Source organism: Chlorocebus sabaeus, chromosome 11 (genome assembly GCF_047675955.1).
Source record: "Chlorocebus sabaeus isolate Y175 chromosome 11, mChlSab1.0.hap1, whole genome shotgun sequence".
In the NCBI taxonomy this organism is placed as follows: Eukaryota; Metazoa; Chordata; class Mammalia; order Primates; family Cercopithecidae; genus Chlorocebus; species Chlorocebus sabaeus.
In genome coordinates, this window is record NC_132914.1 from 1157009 (window position 1) to 1175775 (window position 18767).

The 18767-nt window shown below is 45.3% G+C and overlaps 1 protein-coding gene and 1 pseudogene across 1 annotated transcript in view; one reads left to right on the forward strand and one right to left on the reverse strand.

The window, feature by feature from the left end:
* Nucleotides 1–557: 557 nt before the first annotated feature.
* The window catches only part of LOC140712712 (uncharacterized), a 77262-nt gene continuing 59052 nt past the window's right edge, over nt 558–18767 (reverse strand). Inside the window, exon 4 of the mRNA XM_073020305.1 lies at nt 558–1012. Within this exon, the coding sequence (XP_072876406.1) occupies nt 880–1012 (133 nt within the window). The 3' untranslated portion in view covers nt 558–879. The remainder of the gene's footprint in view (nt 1013–18767) is intronic.
* LOC103218853 (glyceraldehyde-3-phosphate dehydrogenase pseudogene) lies at nt 1006–2214 on the forward strand (annotated as a pseudogene).

Consider the following 18767-nt stretch of genomic DNA (forward strand, 5'->3'; position numbering starts at 1 on the left):
TGAGATGGAGTCTCACTTTGTAACCCAGGCAGGCGTGCAGTGGCGCGATCTTGGCTCACTGCAAGCTCTGCCTCCCTGTTAGCCAGGATGGTCTTATCTCCTGACTTCATGATCCGCCCGCCTTGGCCTCCCAAAGTGCTGGGATTATAGGCATGAGCCACCGCGCCTGGCCCAGTTTTTCAGATTCTTATTGCAGAAGTTAAAAAGGGAAGAAAAGGAAGTTTTTCGAATTCTTAAAAGCAGAAACCTTTTTCTCAAAGGAAATCGTGGGTGTATCCCCAATAGAGAAAACACAGTGGTTCTGCCCCAGCTGAAATTGGGTCAGGAACCTGTGGCCCGGATCTCTTAGTCTTGAGGTGCCTCCACAGAATAATCTGAAAATCACTACCCATTCCCATTCAATGTTTTACTTACCTGTAAAATAATCAACCTGCCTGTGTTTGAGCGCCTGTGTTGACAGACATTATAATATATGCAAAAGTAAGTAATACATACACATAAGTGAATTAAGTTATTATGGACTATGGGTCAACTGTACTGAGATCAAAAGACCCAAATTTGCTTAGTTCTACTATTTATTGCCCATCTTTCAGACTTTTTTGAGTCTTATTTCCCATACTTAAAAAGATGTAAATAAAGCATCAGCAAAACTCAGAATGAGGGATATTCTCTGACATAACTGGCCAGTAATCACCGAAAATGCCAACGTCATGAAAGAGAAGAAAAACTTGAGGAAATTCTAGCAGATTGAAGACTACTGATTTTTGAAAGAGTCATGACAACTGAATGCCACCCGGACTTGAAATTTTGTTTTTCTATTGGAACAATTGTCAAAAATTGAATAATATATGTAAATTCGCTAATAATATTATATTAATCTTAATTCCTGATTTTGAAAATTACGTGGCGGTTATGTAAAAGATTGTATTTGTTATTAGAAAACACACATTGGCTCTCTGCTCCTCCTGTTTGACAGACAGACACGTCTTCTCTCGCATCGCCAGCTGCATCCCTGAGACACACGGGGAAGGTAAAGGTCGGAGTCAAAGGATTTGGTCGTGCTGGGTGCCTGGTCATCAGGGCTGCTTTTAACTCTGGTAAAGTGGATATTGTCACCGTCAATTACCCCTTTGTTGCCCTCAACTACACGGTCTACATGTTCCAGTATGAGTCCACCCATGGCAAATTCCATGGCACCATCAAGGCTGAGAACGGGAAGCTTGTCATCAATAGAAATTCCATCACCATCTTCCAGGAGCGAGGTCCCTCCAAAATCAAGTGGGGCGATGCTGGCACTGAGTACATCGTGGAGTCCACTGCCATCTTCACCACCATGGAGAAGGCCGGGGCTCACATGCAGGGGGGAGCCAAAAGGGTCATCTCCTCTGCTGATGCCCCCATGTTCGTGATGGGCGTGAACCATGAGAAGTATGACAACAGCCTCAAGATTGTCAGCAATGCCTCCTGCACCACCAGCTGCTTAGCGCCCCGGCCAAGTTCATCCGTGACAACTTTGGTATCGTGGAAGGACTCACGACCACAGTCCACGCCATCACTGCCACCCAGAAGACTGTGGATGGCGCCTCTGGGAAACTGTGGCGTGATGGCCACGGGGCTCTCCAGAATGGCATCCCTGCCTCTACTGGTGCTGCCAAGGCTGTGGGCAAGGCTGAGCTGAACGGGAAGCTCACTGGCATGGCCTTCCGTCTCCCCACTGCCAACATGTCAGTGGTGGACCTGACCTGCCATCTGGAAAAACCTGCCAAATATGATCACATCAAGAAGGTGGTGAAGCAGGCGTCGGAGGGCCCCCTCAAGGGCATCCTGGGCTACACTGAGCACCAGGTGGTCTCCTCCGACTTCAACAGCGACACCCACTCTTCCACCTTCGACGCTGGGGCTGGCATTGCCCTCAACGACCACTTTGTCAAGCTCATTTCCTGGTATAACAATGAATTTGGCTACAGTAACAGGGTGGTGGACCTCATGGCCCACATGGCCTCCAAGGAGTAACACCCCTGGACCACCAGCCCCAGCGAGAGTACAAAAGGAAGAGAGAGGCCCTCACTGCTGGGAGTCCCTGCCACACTCAGTCCCCCGCCACACTGAATCTCCCCTCCTCACAGTTTCCATGCAGACCCCTTGAAGAGGGAGGGGCCTGAGGAGCCTCACCTTGTCGTCTACCATCAGTAAAGTCCCCTGTGCTCAGCCAAAAATAAAAAATAAAATACACATCATGGTGAAAAGGAATTTGAAGAGAAAAAAATGAAAACAACATTGGCATATTTAGGAGTAAAGGGCTGCAACTTTCACACAGTTCAGAAAAGAAAACATTTGAGAGAGAGAAAGCAAATATGGTAAAAGGTTAACAACTGGAAGATCTGAGTGTAGGGTGTATAGAAATTATTTGCACGACTGCAACTTTTTCTTTTGTTTTTTAGAGACCAGAGTCTCACTAGGTTGTGTAGGCTGGCCTCATACTCCTGGGCTGAAGCAATGTTCCCACCTCAGCCTCCACAGTAGCTGGGACTTCAGGCACACACATTGCACTGGGCGCAACTTTTCTTAAAGACAAAAATTATGTCAAAATGACATGCTTTTTAGGTGAAGAGAATGTCTGTCTTACCTACTTCATAGCATTTTGGGGAAGATCAAATAAAATCTTGTGAGTGAAAGAGCTTTGAAAACTGTAAGTTTCCCTACAAATGTAAAACTTATTACTACTGAAAAGAGCTTTATACTTTAACAAATGTAAAACAATTATTTTTACTGCATTTTTTGTAGCTTCCACAGAGAAAACATCTAGTTCTGTATCCATTTACTCAACTCAACTCTTTGAAGAGAAGGATGGCCGCTTGGTTTCGTTGCTTTAGGAGGGTCAGTGAACAATAGTAACTTTATTATCTCATTGATTGCAGAAATCTACAGCCTAAAACATTGTCTCTTGTTCTACATTTACTGCCTGAGTCTAAATGACCTTCAAGTTCCTTCCCAACACTGGAATTTCATGATTTAATGAAAGTAACACAGAAAAGCCACTGGCAGGAGGGCTCATGCATTTTTTCTTCTTTTTTTCCGAGACGGAATTGCTGTGTCATCCAGGCTGGAGTGCAGTGACACGATCTCAGCCCAGTGTAACCTCCGCCTCCCGGGTTCAAGTGATTCTCCTGTCTCAGCCTCTAATTTTTGTATTTTTTAGTAGAGACGGGTTTTCGCCATGTTAGCCAGGCTGGTCTCGAATGCCTGACCTCAGGTGATCCTCCTGCCTCGGCCTCCCACAGTGCTGGGATTACAGACGTGAGCCACTGTGCCCAACCAAGACATCATCTCTTAAAAAAAGAAAAAAGAATAAAGAAATGACTAGACGCAGTGACTCACACCTATAATCCTAGCACTGTGGGAGGCCGAGGTGGACGGATCACCTGAGGCCTGGCCAACATGGTGGAATCCCTCCTCCACTAAAACTACAAAAAGTAGCAGGGCATGGCGGTGCATGACTGTAATCCCAGCTACTCAAGAGGCTGAGGCTGCAGTGAGCCGAGATCGTGCCATTGCGCTCCAGCCTGGGTGACAGAGCAAGACTCTGTCTCAAAAAAAAAAAAAAAGGAATACTCATTTTTTTTGTTTTTTTTTTTTACTGGTCAAAAATGTTTGAATCGCAGCAATTTCTTATGGGTGAATCTATAGTTGAGCTAACATATTGCATAGGCAAAGAAATTCTTACTTATTACTTATTTATGCTGGCACTGATACATATGTAGTGTTGGACCCTCCAGGCTGTTTGCTTCCCTTCCGCTTGAATGAGGGCAGTTTGGCCCTTTCACAACTCCATAACACCTGTACACCAGAAAGTGGGAAAAGAACTACAGCCTAGTTTACTACAGCAGTACTGGTGAAATATTGGGTGGACACTGTCGGCTTCATTGTCATCTGGGAAGTATCTGTAGACTTTCATTGTTTGTGAAATATCATTTCTCTTTGCTGCCAAATAAAATCAGGATTTGACTGTATGCAATTGTTCTTGAGACAACAAAGGGAATCAGAGAAAAGAATTTGCATATCAATGGCAGAAAGAAAAATGTAGGCACTATTGTTTAAGTTCCGAAAGAAATCTAGGAGAATCTGGGCTCTATGCCTGGTATCATTTCATTCTTTCTCGTTGACAAATTCCTTATCTACATAAGACTTTCACTGTGCAACTTTCAACTTTAACTGGTAAGTCTGACTTATCAATATTTTCTTTTGTAGTTTTGCTTTTAATGTCAATTTTTTAAATCTTTGGCTAACTCAATGTCACAGAGATTTCCTCCCATGTTTTCTTCAATAAATCTTACAGTATTAGCTCTTACTTTTGGGTCTATGTTCTTTTTTAAGGTAGTTTTTGTATATAGTGCAAGGTAAATGTCAACATTCTTTTTTAAAAATATAAATATTCAGGCCAGGCACGGTGGCTCACGCCTGTAATCCCAGCACTTTGGGAGGCCGAGGCGGACAGATCGCGAGGTCAGGAGATGGAGACCATCCTGGCTAACACAGTGAAACCCCATCTCTACTAAAAATACAAAAAAATTAGCCGAGCGTGGTGGCGGCGCCTGTGGTCCCAGCTACTCGGGAGGCTGAGGTAGGAGAATGGTGTGAACCCCAGATGCGGAGCTTGCAGTGAGCCGAGATTGTGCCACTGCACTCCAGGCTGGGAGACAGAGCGAGACTCCATCTCAAAAACCAAACCAAACCAAACAAAAAAACTCATATATCTTCTTTCTCGATCAGTATGTGCCTTTACCTCCTGATTTTTCTTTTTTTTGTTTTTTTTGAGACAGCGTCTCATTTTGTTGCCCAGGCTGGAGTGCAGTGGTGAGATGTCGGCTCACAACAACCTCCACCTCCCAGGTTCAACTGATTCTCACGCCTCTTGCTCCCAAGTAGCTGGGACTATAGGCACGCGCCACCACGCCCAGCTAATTTTTGTATTTTTAGTAGAGACGGGGTTTCGCCACGTTGGCCAGGCTGATCTCAACCTCCTGACCTCAACTGATCCACCCACCTCGGCAGCCCAAAGTGCTGGGATTACAGGCGTGAGCCACTGCACTCCCCTACCGCTTTTTTTTGCAAACTTCTTGAACCAACTAGGATCTATTCAGCTAGACTGTTGAATAGATGTGTTGAGAACAGACAACTTTAAAACGTTACTAGTCCTAGAGAGAAAGCAGACCGGGAGCGGTCGGAGGCTCATGCCTGTAATCCCAGCCCTTTGGGAGGCCAAGGTGGGCAGATCACATGAAGGCAGGAGTTCGAGACCAGCCTGGCCAACATGGAGAAACCTATCTCTCCCGAAAACATGGTGGTGCGCTCCTGTAATCCCAGCTGCTTGGGAGGCTGAGGCGGGAAAATCACATGAACCCAGGAGGCAGAGGTTGCAGTGAGCGGAGACTGTGCCATTGCACTCCAGCCTGGGCAAAAAGAGCAAAACTCTGTCTCAAAAAAAAAAAAAAAGAAAAGAAAAGAAAAGAAAAGAAAATTAGCTAGGAAGTATTCCATCCTCTTTAATTTTCTGAAAATGTTTATACAGAATTAAAATTATTTCATTATTAAATGTTTGGTAGAATTCAATAGTAAGGTCACCTGAAATGTTCTTTTTGCGAAGGTTTCTAACTACACATTCAATTTATTTTGGAGATACGTGACTATTATTAATAGCTTTATCTAGTTATTCTTTGTTTTTTTTTTGTTTTTGTTTTTGGGTTTTTTTTTTTTTTTTTGAGATGGAGATTTGTTCTGTCACACAGGCTGGAGTGCAGTGGCGCGATCTCGGCTCACCGCAACCTCCACCTCCCCAGGTCCAGGCAATTCTCCTGCCTCAGCCTCCCCAGTAGCTGGGGCTGTAGACGCAAACCGCCACGCCTGGCTAATTTTTGTATTTTTAGTAGAGGCGAGGTTTCACCACATTGCCCAGGCTGGTCTTGAACTCCTCGCCTACAAGTAATCCTCTTGCCTCAGCCTCCCAAAGTGCTAGGATTACAGATATGAGCCACTGCACCTAGCCCATTTATCATTGTTTTTGTGGCAAGATATTTTCAACTTACTCTCCTAGAAATTTTGAAATATACAATAAATTATTACTATAGTCACTATGCTGTGCAATAAATCTCAAAATTGTATTCCTCCTGTTTAACTGTAACTTTGTACTCCGAGACCAACATCTTCATCTCCCCATTCTCTCTCCCACCCCCACCCCCTTATTCCCCAGCCTCTGGGAAATGTTTAGTGGAGACAGGGTTTCTCCATGTTGGTCAGGCTGGTCTCGAACTCCCTACCTCAGGTATCTGCCCACCTTGGCCTCCCGAAGTGCTGGGATTACAGGCATGAGCCACTGCGCCCGGCCAATATTGAGCATTTTTATGAACCTGTTGATCATTTATATGCCATCTTTTGATAAATGATTTTTTTTTTTTTTTTTTTTTTGGAGTCAGGGTGTCAGGCTGCCAAGCTGCTGCCCAGACTGTACTGCAGTGCTGCAATCAGGGCTCACTGCAACCTCTAACTGCTGGCTCAAGTGATCCTCCTACCTCCGCTTCACAGGTAGCTGGGACTACAAGCATATGTCACCACACCTGGCAAATTTAAAACTTTTCTGTAGAGACAAGGTCTTTCTATGCTGTCCAGGCTTTTCACAACTCCTGGCCTCAAGCAATTCTGTCTCATCCTCCCAAAGCACTGGGATTACAGCTGTGAACCAGCGCGCCTTGGCCCCCTTTTAGGACGTGTTGGTTTTGCTATGAGTTGTTTTCTTTACATATTTAGAATAGGATAGTGACCCTTTATTGGATCTATGGTTTTCGACATTTTCTCTCACTCTGTTAATTGTTTTCCTTGTTGTGTCCTTTCATGTCTGATTTTGGTAATTTGTGTCCTCTCCTTTTTTCCCTAGTCCAGCTAGATGTTTATTAATTTTACCTATCTTTTCAGAGAACCAGCTCATGATTTTATTAATTACTACAATTGTTTTTCCACTTGTTTGTTTCACTGATTTTCATTGTTATCTTCATCATTTCCTTTCTTCTGCTCACTTTAGGTTTAATTTACTTTTCTTTCTTTTTGTTTCTTATGGTGGAAGCTAAATCTATGATTTTAACCTTTTTTTTGTTTTAAGTAAAAGCATTTAAAACTATTAATCTATAAATTTTCCTCTAAGAACTCCTTTAGCTGAATTTTATAAATTCTGAAACATAATTTTTGGAGTAAGTGTATTTTAAAGTTACCTACCTGCATGTTATTGAATATAATATATTGTTTTCTTTTGTTTTTTTTTACAAAAAACTTCTTTTCTAAGAGACAGCACCTCACTCTGTTGCCCAGGCTATGGTGCAGTGGCACGATCATAGCTCACTATAACCTCAAATGCCTGGGCTCAAGTGATCCTCCTGCCTCCGTCTCCCAAGTAGCAGGATCACAGGGGCTACGTGCCCAGCTAAGTGAAAAAACATTTTTTTGGTAGAGGCAGGGTCTTGCTATGTTGCCCAGGCTGGTCTTGAACTCGTACCCTCAAGCAATTCTCCCACCTTGGCCTCCCAAAGTGCGGGGACTGCAGGTGCATGACACTACGCCTGGCTAATTTAAAAAAAAAATTGAGAGAGGGGTTGTTACTATGTTTCTCAGACTTGTCCTAAACTCCACGGCTGAAGCAATCCTCCTGCCTCAGCCTCCTGAGTAGCTGGGACTACAGGTGCTCACCACCATGCTCAGCTCTAAAAACTACATTTTACAAATAGTTCCTGCTGTTCTTTATTGGGGGTTGAATTGTGTTCCTCAAAAAGACAGGTAGAAATTACAACCTCCAGTACTTGTGAATGTGACTTTAATTAGAATGGGGTCTTTGTAGATGTAATCAAGTAGGATGAGGTCCTACTCAATTCAGGGCAGATCCTCTTCAATATATTTGCTGTTATAAGAAAATAGGCTGGGTTTGGTGGCTCCCACCTGTAATGCCAACACTTTGGGAGGTCAAGGTGGGCAGATCGCCAGAGGTTAGGAGTTCGAGACCAGCCTGGCCAACATGCTAAAACCCTGTCTTTACTAAAACTACAACAATTAGCTGGGCATGGTGGTGGGTGCCTGTAATCCCAGCTACTCAGGAGGCTGAGGCAGGAGAATCGCTTGAACCTGGGAGGTGGAGTTTGCAGTGAGCCGAGATCGAGCCATTGCACTTGAGCCTGGGCGACAAGAGCAAAACTCTGTCTCAAAGGGAAGGGGAAGGAGAAGGGGAAGGGGAAGGGGAAGGGGAAGGGGAAAGGGGAAAGGGAAGCGAGGGAAAGGGAGGGGGTAAGAGGGAGGGGGAAGGGGAAGGGAGGATGGGGGGAGTGGGGGAAGGGGGGGAGTGGGGGAAGGGAGGGGGAGGGGTGGTGAGGGGGAAGGGAGGGGAAGGGGAAGGGAAGACAGGGAGGAGGGGAGGGGGAGGGGAGGGGAAGGGAAGGCAGGGGAGGGAAGGAGGAGGGAGGAGGGGAGATAGGGAGGGGGGAGGGGGGAGGTGGGAAGGTGGAGCGGGGAGGGGAGGGAAGGGAGATGTCCTGGCGAGGTGGCTCACACCTGTAATCCCAGCACTTTGGGAGGCCGAGGTGGGCAGATCACTTGAGGTCAGGAGTTTGAGACCACCCTGGCCAGCATGGTGAAACCCCGTCTCTACTAAAAATACAAAAATTAGCTGTGCGTGGTGGCAGGCACCTTTAATCCCAGCTACTCAGGAGGCTGAGGCAAGAGAATCGCTTGAACCCGGGAAGTGGAGGTTGCAGTGAACCAAGATTGTGCCATTGCACTCCAGCCTAGGCGACAGATTGAGACTCAGTCTCAAAAAAATAAAAAATAAAAATAAAAATAAGCAAACAGAGACAAAGACAGAAGGAAGGCAGTCATGTGAAGATGGAGGCAGAGATTGCAGTCATTATACCAGAAGCCAAAGAACATGAGGCCACTGGAAGCTGGAAGAGGCAAGGAAGTATCCTCTCCTGCTGGGAGAGCAAGCTGTCATTAGTCAAATAAAGTGTACGTCTATGACCCAGCGATTCCACTCCTGTGTACAAAAAGGCCTCACACAATTTACGAAGGGACATATACTTCATAACATGGCCATGCCAGGTTCTTTAATCTTGGACTTAGAGCCTCAAGAACTGAGAGAAACTAAATTTCTGATGTTTTAAGCCACCCAGTTTGTGGTAATTTGTTACGATGGCTCTAGGAAACCAATACAATGTTATTTCTAATCCATTGTGCCCGCCTGCCACAGAATTTCCCATGGTGTGCATCCACCATATTTCACCCATCTACCTTCCCCACTGTGAACATCATAAATAACAATAATACTACAGTCAACATATTCCTACATGGTCCTTTATACACTGTGTGAGAACTTTCCGTACAAACAGCAGTGGAACTGCTGGGTGACAGACGTCGATTTTATTTGCCTCAGTAATGACAGCTCGCTCTCCACAGCCTTGCATGAGGGTTCCTGTGTCTCCGCGTCCTGCCAATTCTTGACATCATGCTGATTTATAACTTTTGGCAGAGTAATGAGTGTGAAATGTGATCTTTTTTAAAAACTACATTTCTGATTACTAATGATTTTAAGCACTTCCTGTGCATGCTCCGTTTTTGGTTTTCTGTTTTTTAATTGGCTGTTCACATCATTCACCCATTTCTGTATGTGGTCATTACCTTTTTCTTGTTGATTTGCAGGTATTCTTTGAAATCTAGATATTAATCTCTTGTCAGATTTCGACTTCGTAAATGTCTTCTCTTACTCTGTTAGCTGCTTATTAACTTTGTCCATAGTGTCATTTCCGAAACAGAAATCCTGAAATTATACGTAATAACAGGCTGGGCGTGGTGGCTCATGCCTGTAATCCCAGCACTTTGGGAGGCCGAGGCGGGTGGATCACTTGAGGTCAGGAGTTTGAGACCAGCCTGGCCAACATGGCAAAACCCTGTCTCTACAAAAACTACAAAAATTAGCCAGGGATGGTGACATGTGCCTGTAATCCCAGCTACTCGGGAGGCTGAAAGGCATGAGAATCACTTGAACCCGGGAGGTGGAGGTTGCGTTGAGCCGAGATCGTGCTACTGCACTCCAACCTGGGCAACAGAGCAAGACTTCGTCCCCCCCACAAAAAAAAACTATAGTAACAGTCATAGATATTTTTCCTTATTGATTAATCCTTTTAAAATTGTATTTAAAAATCTCTTTCTAGTTGTAGGTCGCAAAAATCCTGACTTATATTTTCTATTAAAATTCTAAATTAAACCTTGATAGAGTACTCTTTTTAATTAGGTCTTTCATTTAGAATTTTCCTTGATACATGGCATTAGTTAGGGATACATTAGGGACATATCTAAAGCATTCCAGTTATGCAACTTTTTACTTCTGTGACCAGTGAGGAAAGGGGATTCTTTTCCCTAGATCCAATTTGAAAAATTACAGAGAAAGGCTCTGACTCAGTGGATTGGGCTGCATGCCCATTATTATGGCCCAGTTAGCAAGATGCCTTACTAAGTGCGAGGCAGACAAAACAATATTTGCTACAGGGGTGATAAGGTAAATAAACACATTAATTAGAATTTAAAGGTAAGAACTCTTAAGGATTGAAGGTGGGACAATTGCACCCTATTGGGGGAACCAGATAGTTCTTCATGACAGAAATGACATTTTCAATAGACTGAAGTATGGGTAAGATTTATATGCATACAAAAGTCTAGGTATGATGACTTCTAAATAGAGGATAAAGCATAAGTAAGAATGCAAAGGCAAGAAATTAAGAGTATGTTTACAGTATAATCCAATTTGGCTGAACCATAGGATATAGGAAAGTTTAGTGTGTGCTGACTGTGTAAAGATATTTGTAGAAGATACAGTGATTGCTTAATCAACGGCCATGACCCCAACCCATTATCTTGCTAAATAGAACCCTGATTTGGGACAGCAACGTACTCTTCTTCTTCTTTTTTATTCTTTTTTGTTTTGTTTTGTTTTTGGGATGAAGTCTCACTTGTCGCCCAGGCTGTAGTGGAGTGGTGCAATCTCAGCTCACTGCAACCTCTGCTTCCCAGGTTCAAGCAATTCTCCAGCCTCAGCCTCCTGAGTCACTGGGACTACAGGCACCCGCCACCATGCCCAGCTACTTTTTTGTATTTTTATTAGAGATGTGGTTCCCATATTGGCCAGGCTGGTCTCGAGCTCCTGATCTTATGATCTGCCCGCCTCGGCCTCCCAAAGTGCTGGGATTACAGGTGTGAGCCACCGTGCCTGAGCTTTTTTTTTTTTTTTGAGACAGAGTCTTGCTCTGTTGTGCCCAGGCTGAAGTGCAGTGGTGCCATCTCGGCTCACTGCAACCACCACCTCCCAAGTTCAAGCAATTCTCCTGCCTTAACCTCCCTAATAGCTGGGATTACAGGCATGCACCACCATGCCTGGTAATTTTTGTATTTTTAGTAGAGAGAGGGCTTCACCATGTTGGCTGCCCAGCCCAATGTACTCTCTTGTAGAGGTTAAATCTGGATTGATATAAGTTCACTGTGGCAATTTACTTCCCTTTGCCTGCTACTCCCCTTCCTATACTCCCTTGAACAAGGGGCAGCCACATGACTCAGCTCTGGCTAACAGAATGCAAGTGGAAGTCTTCTGGGAACTTTTTTGCTCATCCTCTTCTGTTTAGCACTACAACAGCCATCTTCCAACCCAATAAGCAGGGACAAGAACATTTCAGACACCCCCCCATCATTCTGACGTCATTAACACCAGGGTCCGCCTCTGAACCTGTTGTATAGGCCTCAGCGCTTAGAACAACCCTGTGCTTGGTTGAATGTTCTATGCTGCTGTAAGTTACTAATCCTTTTCAACAGGGGGCCCTGTTTTATTATTATGCATTTGGCCCCACAAATTGTATAGCTACTCCTGATAGGAACCACAGTGCAAATTCTGGAATCCTTATTTCTCATTCTTTTGTTAACAATAACTATCCTTATGGATGAAAACACTGTTGGTTGGGTTTTCTGTTACTTATCGCTAAACACATTCTATTTTGTTTTGTTTTGTTTTGAGACAGAATCTCGCTCTTTGGCTCAGGCTGGAGTGCAGTGGTGTGATCCTGGCTCACTGCAACCTCCGTCTCCCGGGCTCAAGCTCAGCCTCCCAAGCAGCTGGGACTACAGAGGTGTACCACCACACCCAGCTAATTTTTTTTGTATTCTTGATATAGATAGGGTTTGACCGTGTTGCCCAGGCTGGTATCGAACTCCTGAGCCCAAGTGATCTGCCCACCTCAGCCTCCCAAAACGCTGGGATTACAGGCATGAGCCACTGCACCCGGCCCAAACACATTCTGATATGGTATTTAAACTAGAGGCAAGATTCACCTGGAGTCTCCAGGGGAAAAAGCCTGAAATTGTGTAAGACCATGAATTTTGGATTTCAGAAGCTCTAAACCTCTGAAACCATTTCCTTCTTCTTCTTTTTTTTTTTTTTTTTTGAGACAGAGTCTTGTTCTGTCTGTCACCCAGGCTAGAGTGCAGTGGCATGATCTTGACTCACTCTAACCTCTAACCTCCACCTCCTGGGTTCAAGTGATTCTCCTGCCTTAGTCTCCCAAGTAGCTGGGATTATAGGCACCCACCACCACACCTGGCTAATTTTTGTATTTTTAGTAGAGACAGGGTTTCACCATGTTGGCCAGGCTGGTCTCGAACTCCTGACCTCAGGTGATCTGCCTACCTTGGCCTCCCAAAGTGCTGGGATTACAGGTGTGAGCCACTGCGCCCGGCCCCATTTCCTTTTTCTTAAAGTGACAATAAATAATATCTACTAGTTAGAGTTGCAGAAAGACTAGATGAGTTAACATATAAAGCACACACTTAATATCTGACATTTAATAGATGTTTCTGTAATTTTTTTTTTCTTTTGAGACAGAGTCTTGCTCTGTCACCCAGGCTGGAGTGCAGTGGCACGATCTTGACTCACTGCAACCTCTGCCTCCTGGGTTCATACCATTCTCCTGCCTCAGCCTCCCGAGTAGCTGGGACTACAGGCATCTGCCACCACACCCGGCTAATTTTTTGTATTTTTAGTAGAGATGGGGTTTCACCATATTAGTCAGGATGGTCTCGATCTCCTGACCTCGTGATCTGCCCACCTCGGCCTCCCAAAGTGCTGGGATTACAGGCATGAGCCACCGCGCCCGACCTTCTGTAATGTTAATTGCATTCTTTTTCACTTCCACACTTTACAATAAACCCACCTGATGAAAGGAGAGAAGCATAAAACTTCCATGCCGACAAAAGTCCTTGTCTGGGCCAACGACCTTCAGATTTCAATTGTTTAAAAAAGCCAAACATTTAAGGAGTAGATAAATTGAATAATTAAAAGAAAATAAGGAAATAAAATTTTCACTTATTAAGAATTACCATTTTGAGGCTGGGCGCAGTGACTCACGCCTGTAATCCCAGCACTTTGGGAGGCTGAGGCAGTTGGATCACCTGAGGTCAGGAGTTTGAGACTAGCCTGGCCAACATGGTGAAACCCCGTCTCTACTAAAAATACAAAAAAACAATTAGCTGGGCGTGGTGGTGGGTGCCTGTAATCCCAGCTACTCGGGAGGCTGAGGCAGGAGAACCGCTTGAAGCTGGGAGGCAGAGGAGGTTGCAGTGAGCCAAGATTGTGCCATTGCGCTCCAGCCTGGGCAATAAGAGTAAAACTTCATCTCAAAAAAAAAAAAAGAATTATCATTTTGGATGGGCACGGTGGCTCATGCCTGTAATCTCAGCAGTTTGGGAGGCCAAGGTGGGTGAATCACTTGAGTCCAGGAGCTCGAGACCATCTGGCTAACATAGTGAGAACCCATCTCTGCTATAAATACAAAAAAAATTAGCTGGGTGTGGCGGCAGGGGCCTGTAATCCCAGCTACTTCGGAGGCTGAGGCATGAGAATCACTTGAGCCCAGGAGGCAGAGGTTGCACTGAGTGGAGATTACACCACTGCACTCCAGTCTGGGCAATAGAGTGAGGCCCTATTTCAAAAATAAATAAATAATAAAAAACAAAAAAAGAATTGCCATTTGGCTTAGATATTAGCCAAAATGGGCTTTATGCATATTAATTGTCTATTTTGTTACCAGGAATATTTTTCTGGAGATGGAATGATCATTTGTTTTGCTGAATCTCATTTTGGGCAGTGCTCACCAGGGCAGTCTTGCCTCTGCACCTGTGGTAAGAGCCGGTGGCTTGACTGGGGGCTGCAGGATCTGCTCTTTAGGACGGCTCACTCACATGGCCAGCAAGGAGGTGCTGGCTCCCAGCCCAGAGTTCAGGGGGCTCAGGGGCTGGGAGGAACATGGGGTTCTTCTCCATGTGGGCCTCTCCACAGACGGGGTTTCTCAGGGTGCGTGACTGGATTCTAAGAGTGAGCATTCCAGGATACTGTCAGAAAGCTGTGTTACCTTCTATTCTATTTTGTTTTTTCAGACAGAGTTTTGCTCTTGTTGCCCAGGCTGGAGTGCAATGACCAGATTTCAGCTCGCTGCAAATTCGGCCTCCCAGGTTCAGGCCATTCTCCTGCCTCAGCCTCCCAAGTAGGTGGGATTACAAGCGTTTGCCACCATGCCCGGCTAATTTTTGTCTTTTTAGGAGAGATGGGTTTTCACCATGTTGGCCAGGCTGGTCTCAAACTCCTGACCTCAAGTGAACCGCCCGCCTCGGCCTTCCAACGTGCTGGGATGGCAGGCACAAGCCAGTGTGCCCAGGCTGTACTGTGCCTTTTATGACCTAGCCTGAGAAGGAAACATAGCCTCAACTCTCACTGGGAGACTGCTGAAGTCACGTGGACACACATGCGGAACCGGTGCGGTTGTTACAGCCGTTTTTGGAAAATGCTGCTGGCCACAGAATACTGACCGTCTGGGCCAGGAAATGAAGTGTCTGGCAGCCTATGGTGTGCTTCCGTGGAACACAGGCTGAAATGGGAAGGATGTGGGTCCTGCAGAGTGGACGTGGCGATTCAGAGGCCCTTCTACAAGTGGAGGTGGGTGGGGCACTCAGCTAGGATGGAGGCTGGCTTCAGGAGGTTGGGGCATTTTCCTCAAGCACCCTATGCTGGTATTAGTAACTCGGCCAGCTTCCAAATCTAGTCATAACATTGTGTGTCTTTGAATTCCCCTGCGATCCTCGGGGGATAAAGTATTCTTTCTGTTTCCTGTCCTTGGCTATTGTGTGATAGCAGCTGTACTACTGATCCAGGCGCTGTCACTCCGCCCACCAGAGAAAGGTGCATTTAGGCATATGACTTAATACTTTCACAGGAGAATTCTAAAAAAATAAGAAGAATGCTAACATTAACTGTTTACTCAACCGAGTGCTGAGGGTTTCCTAAGCATTATCTCATTTAGTTCTCAAAAGGATTCTAAGAACTGGGCACTAGTATCGTCTCTATTTCACGGTTAGGAAACTGCATCTTAGAGATGTGAAGTAATTGGCAAGGTTCGGGAGTCTCCAATCCAAGGCCGACTGCAGTGCCTCTTAGCTGTACTATCTTATTATGGTTTAATCTATAATTTCATTAACGTAATGCATATGTATTAGCCCCTATCAGGAGTGAGCGTTGTTCTAAGCACTAAGAATACATTTGTGAATGAAGGAGATGGAGTCTATAATCTCATGGAGATAAAGTCTATAGTGCCACAAAGCTGACGATAAAATAGCAGGTCACATGTCATGACGACATTAAACGAGAGTGATGCTTGATAATGACTTTATGTCGATAACTGAGTGACAAGAAAAAGCCAGTCATGGCTAAGGCTGGTGTTGAGATAAACTTAGGTACATTTAAATTTTTAAAAGTGTATTTCAGCAGACAGTGGTTCATGAATCAGGGGGCACCAGAATCCAAGAAGTTCAGTGCTCCACTAGGGTAATGTGCAAGAGCAAAACCTTCATGAGGCGTTCTCAGAAGCAAGACGACGATCTGTCTGACTGGTTACATTGGAAAGTCCCTAGTTAAAGGTGAGCCGGAAGTTTCTCATCAGTAAAGTCCCTAGTTAGGGTTGGCTGCTGACTTCTGAGTGGTTAAGCTCAAGTTTCGCCCTTTACATGGGCTTTAGTTTGCTTCCTGAGAAACCCATGGCCCTGAAGCTCTTTCAGCCTAATGTTCCCAAAATCAAGTCTTTTAACACTGGGCACAGCAAATACAAAGGTCCAGAGGTGGGGAGGAGTCTGGGTAATGGGTCAAAGGGAGATTCGTACAAGATGTAGGGAGGGAGGGCACAGGCCTGAGAAGCCAGGGTAAAGATTTGGGGGTTTATTCTAAGTTTATGGGACCCCCATAAGGTGGACCATCCACAGAGGACCAAGGGCACTTTCGAGATTTCATGCAGGGAAATGACCTGATCTGAATAGAAATATCACTCCGGTTGTTGTACAGAGAATGGATTGTAGGGAAATGTGTGCACGCAGGGGCACCAGCTAGGAGCTGAGAGATAGTAGCTTAGTGAAGTTGGAGAGAAAATAACAGATATGGAAAATGTGTTCATAGAGAATCTATAGAGGATCCGAACTGTTGGACGTGACCAGAGTTTGGATAATGGTGGTAAAGAAAGGAATCAAGGATAATACCTGGGTTCTTCACTTGAGTAACCGAGTAAATGTTGGTGTTTTTTACTGAAGCAGGAAAGACAGAGGCAGGAGCAGGTTTGGAGGAAATGGAGAGGTCTGATTTTCTTGGATTTGTTTGCTTGTTCTGACACCCAGGCTGGAGCTGCACTCAATCACAGCTCACTGCAGCCTCGAACTTCTGGGCTCAAGCAATCCTCTTCCCTCAGTCTTTTGAGTAGCTAGGACTATAGGCACATGCCACCACACCCTATTTTTGTTGTTGTTGTTTGTAAAGACAGGGTCTTGCTATGTTGCCCAGGCTGGTCTTGAACTCTTGACCTCAAGCGATCCTCCCTTCTTAGCCTCGCAAAGTGTTGGGATTATAGATGTGAGCCACCTCACCCAAAGAAAGTTCTGTTTCAAGTATGTTCATATGTTACCTGTTAGGCATCCAGATGAAAATGTCAACTTAATATGTGAATCAGAAGTCAGGACAAAGAGTAGAGTAGAGCTAGAAATATACATAAAGAAGTCATTGGCACATAGATATTATTTGAAGCCATTGGAGTAGATAACAATAAAGTATAAATAAAGAGAAGTAGCCCCAACACTGAGTCCTGAGCACTCCAACACATAGAGGCAAGACAGAAGAAATAAGCAAAGAAAATTGAAAATGAGGGGCCGGGCACGGTGGCTGACGCCTGTAATCCCAGCACTTTGGGAGGCTGAGGCTGGCGGATCACGAGGTCAGGAGATGGAAACCATCCTGGCTAACACGGTGAAACCCCGTCTCTACTAAAAATACAAAAATTAGCCGGGTATGGTGGTGCCTGTAGTCCCAGCTACTTGGGAGGCTGAGGCAGGAGAATGGAGTGAACCCGGGAGGCGGAGCTTGTAGTGAACTGAGATTGTGCCACTGCACTTCAGCCTGGGTGACAGAGCGAGTCTCCATGTAAAAAAAAAAAACATAAACAAAATAAAATAAAAGTTTAAAAATGGCTGGGAGCAGAGGCTCAAGCCTGTAATCCCAGCACTTTGGGAGGCCGAGGAGGGCGGATCACAAGGTCAGGAGATCGAGACCATCTTGGCCAACACAGTGAAACCCCGTCTCTACTAAAAATACAAAAAACTAGCCGGGCGTGGTGGCAGCACCTGTAGTCCCAGCTACTCGGGAGGCTGAGGCAGGAGAATGGCGTGAACCCGGGAGGCAGAGCTTGCAGTGAGCTGAGATCGCGCCACTGCACTCCAGCCTGGGCGACAGAGCGAGACTCCGTCTCAAAAACAAACAAACAAACAAAAAACAAAAACCAAACAAAAAAGAAAATTGAAAAAAAATGGCCAGGCCAGGTGCAGTGACTCATACCTGTAATCCTAGCACTTTGGGAGGCTGAGGCAGAAGACTTGCTTGAACCCAGAAGTCCAAGACCAGCCTGGGCAACACAGTGAGACCTTATCTCTACAAAAAATTAGCCAGGCACAGTGGCGCAGACTTACAGTCCCAGCTACTCAGGAGGCAGGAAGGTCACTTGAGCCCAGGAATTTGAGGCTGCAGTGAGCTATGATTGCACCACTGCACTCCAGTCTAGGCGACAGAGTTAGATCCTGTCTCTAAACAAAACTAAAACAAAAACAAAACTCTGGGCATGGTGGCTTATGCCTAAAATCCCAGCACTTTGAGAGGCAGAGGTGGGCAGATCACCTGAGGTCAGGAGTTCAAGACCAGCCTGACCAACATGGTGAAACCCCGTACTAAAAGTACAAAAATTCGCCGGGCGTGGTGGCAGGCGCCTTTAATCCCAGCTACTCAGGAGGCCAAGGCAGGAGAATTGCTTGAACCTGGGAGGCAGAGGTTGCAATGGGCTGAGATTGTGCCATTGCACTCCAGCCTGGGTGACAGAGTGGGACTCCATCTCAAAAAAAAAAAAAAAAAAAAAAAAGGGCCGGTGAGGTACAGAAGAAACCCAGGAAGTTACTTGTTACGGGCTAAATTATCTGCCTCCCAAATTCATGTGTTGAACCCCTAACGTCCAGCACCTCAGAATGTGACCATATTTGGAAATACAGCCTTTGAAGCCATAATTAAGTTGAAATGAAGCCATTAGGATGGGCCCTAATCTAACCTGACTGATGTCCTTAAAGGAGGAGGA